Below are 4441 nucleotides of genomic sequence, written 5' to 3'. Positions count from 1 at the left end.
TTAATTTACTAAACCAACTATGATGATATACAGAAACCTGTTGGTTCACTGCAGGGCACTTTAGTATTTGTTTGATGATATCATCTATTAGATATTGTCTAAGATGTTTTTCTAAGTGGCCCATTTGTCTCAGCCTGCACTTTCAGGGCGCTCCACCTCATGTTGCAGTGCTAGGAGCCAGCAACGTCAAGATGAAGAACAATCTGTCATAGGCACAGTTTGCCTTGTAGCTACACAACAATACAAATGTACAAACGGCAAGAAAGTTGACTTGAAGCAGGAACAATATATTGCAAAAGAACACGAATGAGGCAGATTTTGATGATTTTCAAAACATTCACATCTAGACAGGCAGTTTATCTAAGGAAAACTATACCTGGGTGAAGCTTTTTCCAGTACAAATAACTGGCAGTGCAATTTAAAAGATTGATACAGTTTTTAAAAAAAACATTACAATTGTTGCAATGTAACGCTAGGGTAAACCTTTTATTTCATTAAGGGCTTGAGTTATAATAGGGAATTTCTGCCAGTTTTAAATCAACTAATCAAATTAAATTCTGATTAACCCTTTAATTTTTGAAAAGTGTCTGCAATGTGGCAACATAAAAATGTACACACACATTTATATACACAGAGATGATTTGTTTCTCATTAACCTTGTAAAGTTTGTACTCCTAAGCAACTGTAAGTCATGCATGTTCTCGTTTGAGAACTATGATGTAGTGTCTCTTGTTTCTATCATCTGCTCCTTTTATTACCATACATGAGTATTAAAGGCTGTTTGGGATGTGCCCTAACCCATTTCTCTATTTATATGCCCCTTTTCCCGAAAACTCTGATATTCATATTCATGTATCACTAATTTGATTATGTAAATGTAGCATGGTTTCAGTGAGTTTGCTCAGTGTATCAGAGAGAGCATCCTCACAGAGAATTTTTTACAGTTGGTCTCAGAAGGACAATTATAAGCTCTGGTTAAAAACTTACCAATTTCACAAGCAAAATTAAAGTGTCTGCATGTATAAGCGTTTGGGAACAGATGGTTTATCACAGCAAATTAGTTCTGTTTATGCTATGTGAGAGCTGTTTTAATGGTGCAATTTGTGCCTGACTAAGATTATTAACACCAGAGCCCACAGAAGATTCCAGAAACACAAGAGAATGAACAGCACCTCACAGAAGACCTGTCAGGAGCCAAAGCATATTTCATATTGATTTAAAAATTAAACATAGTTCGCCTTTAATGGGTTCTTGCAGTATGTTATATTTATTAATGCTTACAAATAATATGAAAAGGTTTCATATTTGTTTTATTCCATTATGCAATTTACACGGTATGAAATATTCAGAATTGTACAACAGGCTTTCAAATGGTTTTAGAGCGGGGTTTGGTTTCCTTGTCTAATGTGCATTGCAGCTGATTGTCTGCTGGCTGAGAACTCCACAGTCTGTGATGTCAGAATTACACTGGCTGCATTCACAACTGAGGGCCACTGGGTAAGTGAAAACGGAGTCAGCCCTGGCAGGGCAGCCTTTAAACTCATAGGTCTCGTAGATCCATTCTTTGAAGTTGCAGGTGTTCTGGTAGTACAGCATCATTGGGCTACGGTAAACACTTTCCTGTCAAAATGTGAAGTAGTTTAGTTCCCTGTTATATTTTAATGTTGTTAAAAGAAGTCTCTTATAGTTACTAAGGCTGCATTTATTTGATCAAATAAATGCAGTACCGTAAAAACAGTAATATTGTGAAATATTATTACAATTGTAAAAAACTGTTTGCTATTTTACTATATTTTAAAGTGTAATTTATTCTTGTGACAGCTAAACTGAACTTTCAGCAGCCATTACGCCAGCCTTAAGTGTCACATGATCCTTCAGAAATCCTTCTAATTTGCTGATTTGGTGCTCAAGAAACATTTGAGTGTTGAAAAGAGTTGTGCCGCTTAATGTTTTTGTGGAAACTGTGACACACTCCCATTCAAAAGTTTGGGGTAAGAATGAAATTTAAATAAAATATAACAACAAATGAATACTTTTATTCAGCAAGGATGCATTCAGTTGATCAGTGACAGTAAAGACATTTATAATGTTATTATATACACATTTATAATGCTATTTATATGAATGCTGTTGTTTTGAATTTTTTATTCATCAAAGAATGAATGAAAAAAAAGAAAAAGATTTGCACAAAAATATTAAGCAACACATTTTTTTTTTAGCATTGATAATAATAAGAACTGCCGAGTACCAATAATAATTGAACACCATAATCAGCATATTAGAATGATTTCTGAAGGATTATGTGACGCCGAAGACTGGAGTAATAACTGAATGGCTGAAAAATCATATAAATTCATATATATGTCAAATGTACATAAATCCATTTCAAAGAAAATGTTACAAGAATATTGCTTCATCCTACCTGTGTTTTGCAAAGCCCGGCACAGGCAGTGGTGTCAATTGTGAAGCAGCTGCCACATTCCTCACTTTCCACAGTAATGGAGATATTGGTGAGCCGACAGCTGGACCTGCATTCTGATCCTGCCCTCATTAGCGCTGGCAACAGCATCACCATAACAACGAAGCGCATCCTCATCTGGAAATCAATGCGAAAGTGAGCAGCTAATCAAATACAGGTGCTGCAGTGGATAAATATTAGCACTGCATTTTGTGTCCATCTTGGGTTCTTTTGCTTATTGGACATAAACAAAAACGTTGGCTAAATTATTATTAGTTGAGTAACTAAGATGAATCAATTTAAATCTGGTTTGGGAAAAGCAACTATCAAACACATTGAAACTGAAGTCAAATTACTAATATAAAGTTCATGCTAATATAAATATAATTACTAAAATACTTATATGAAGTTCATGTCAGTCCTACCTGCTGGAGCTTTGCTGAGACAAAATCACTTCACCTCACCTCAATTCACATGGACACTTATACCCTCCTGTCAGACGTGACGCCCACATCTAGTTGAGAGCAGCCATGTCTTATCATACTACTGCACTTGCTTTTGTGGAGGTGGCACAAATCCCCAAAAGCCCTGTGGCCATGGCATTCAGTCTGGAAGAGGCTTAGACAGAACAGGATCCATGTAAAGGCCACCACTGATGTTCTGCTTTTCAAGGTCAGTGTTCTGCAGCACAATTCCTGGATTGAAAATCACTGGAACAATAGCTTGTCTTCTCTAAAAGATCCACACATGGCTGCTTCAACAATTTATTTCTGCAGGATATTTTTGAGAAAATTTTACAAACCTAAAAATCAATCAGTTTTTAGTGTCCACTGCATCTGTTCAGGTTTTACCTGGTTAACTTTTGAAACAGTCTTTCATAACAGATGGAAGTGATGTTCCTACAAGAAAAATAACAGGCATCAGACCATATCCTACTTGACAACACATTTACATTTAGACATTTAGCAGACACTTTTATCCAAAGCGACTTACAAATGAGGACAATGGAAGCAATCCAAATCAACAAAAGAGCAATGATAAGCAAGTGCTAAAACAAGTCTCAGTTAGCTTAATGCAGTACATGAAGCAAGTTTTTTTATTAATTATATAATAAATAAAAAGAAAACAGATAGAATAGAAAAAGAATAGAGCAAGCTAGTGTTAGAGGCCTTTTTTGCTTTTGGTAATCAGAAGTCAGAAAGTCAGAATTATAATTGTATAATAAATAAAAAGAAAACAAATAGATAGAATGCAAAGAGATTAGAGAAGCAAGTGTTAGTTTTTTTTTTTTTAAAGAAAAAAAGCAGTTAGTAAATAAATAGAGTGCAAGTCTAAAAGGGGCAAGTTTTTTTTAATTATAAAGAATAGAATTAGAATAGAGAGTGCTAGAGTTAGAGGGTCAAATAAAGATGGAAGAGATGTGTTTTTAGCCGATTCTTGAAGATGGCTAAGGACTCAGCTGCTTGGACTGAGTTGGGCAGGTCATTCTGCCAGGAGGGAACATTTAATTTAAAAGTCTGAGAAAGTGATTTTGTGCCTCTTTGGGATGGCACAATAATGCACTGTTCACTTGCAGAACGCAAGCTTCTAGAGGGCACATACGTCTGAAGTAATGAATTTAGGTAAAGGGGTGCAGAGCCAGTGGTGGTTTTGTAGGCAAACATTAATGCCTTGAATTTTATGAAAGCAGCTATTGGTAGCCAGTGCAAACACAGGTGTGACGTGCATTCTTTTCGGCTCGTTAAAAATGAATCTTGCTGCGGCATTCTGCATTAATTGTAAAGGTTTGATAGAACTGACTGGAAGACCTGCCAAGAGAGCATTGCAATAGTCAAGCCTGGACAGAACAAGAGCTTGAACAAGGAGTTGTGAAGCATGTTCCGAAAGAAAGGGCCTGATCTTCTTGATATTGAATAAAGCAAATCTGCAGGACTGGGCAGTTTTAGCAATGTGGTCTGAGAAAGTCAGCTGTTCATCAATCAT

The 4441-nt window shown here is 36.1% G+C and overlaps 1 protein-coding gene across 1 annotated transcript; it reads right to left on the bottom strand.

The window, feature by feature from the left end:
* Nucleotides 1-1401: 1401 nt before the first annotated feature.
* Nucleotides 1402-2596, bottom strand: LOC107553068 (gonadotropin subunit beta-1). The gene is made up of 2 exons (XM_016235156.1): nt 2423-2596; nt 1402-1620 (listed from the first exon to the last, which is right to left on the bottom strand). Exons 1-2 carry the CDS (start codon nt 2594-2596, stop codon nt 1402-1404), a joined length of 393 nt encoding a protein of 130 aa, XP_016090642.1.
* Nucleotides 2597-4441: the final 1845 nt, after the last annotated feature.

This window comes from Sinocyclocheilus grahami, unplaced genomic scaffold (assembly GCF_001515645.1).
Source record: "Sinocyclocheilus grahami isolate Dianchi unplaced genomic scaffold, SAMN03320097.WGS_v1.1 scaffold464.1, whole genome shotgun sequence".
In the NCBI taxonomy this organism is placed as follows: domain Eukaryota; kingdom Metazoa; phylum Chordata; class Actinopteri; order Cypriniformes; family Cyprinidae; genus Sinocyclocheilus; species Sinocyclocheilus grahami.
Note: the sequence above shows the minus strand (reverse complement) of the source record. Positions and strands in the feature narration are given on the sequence as shown.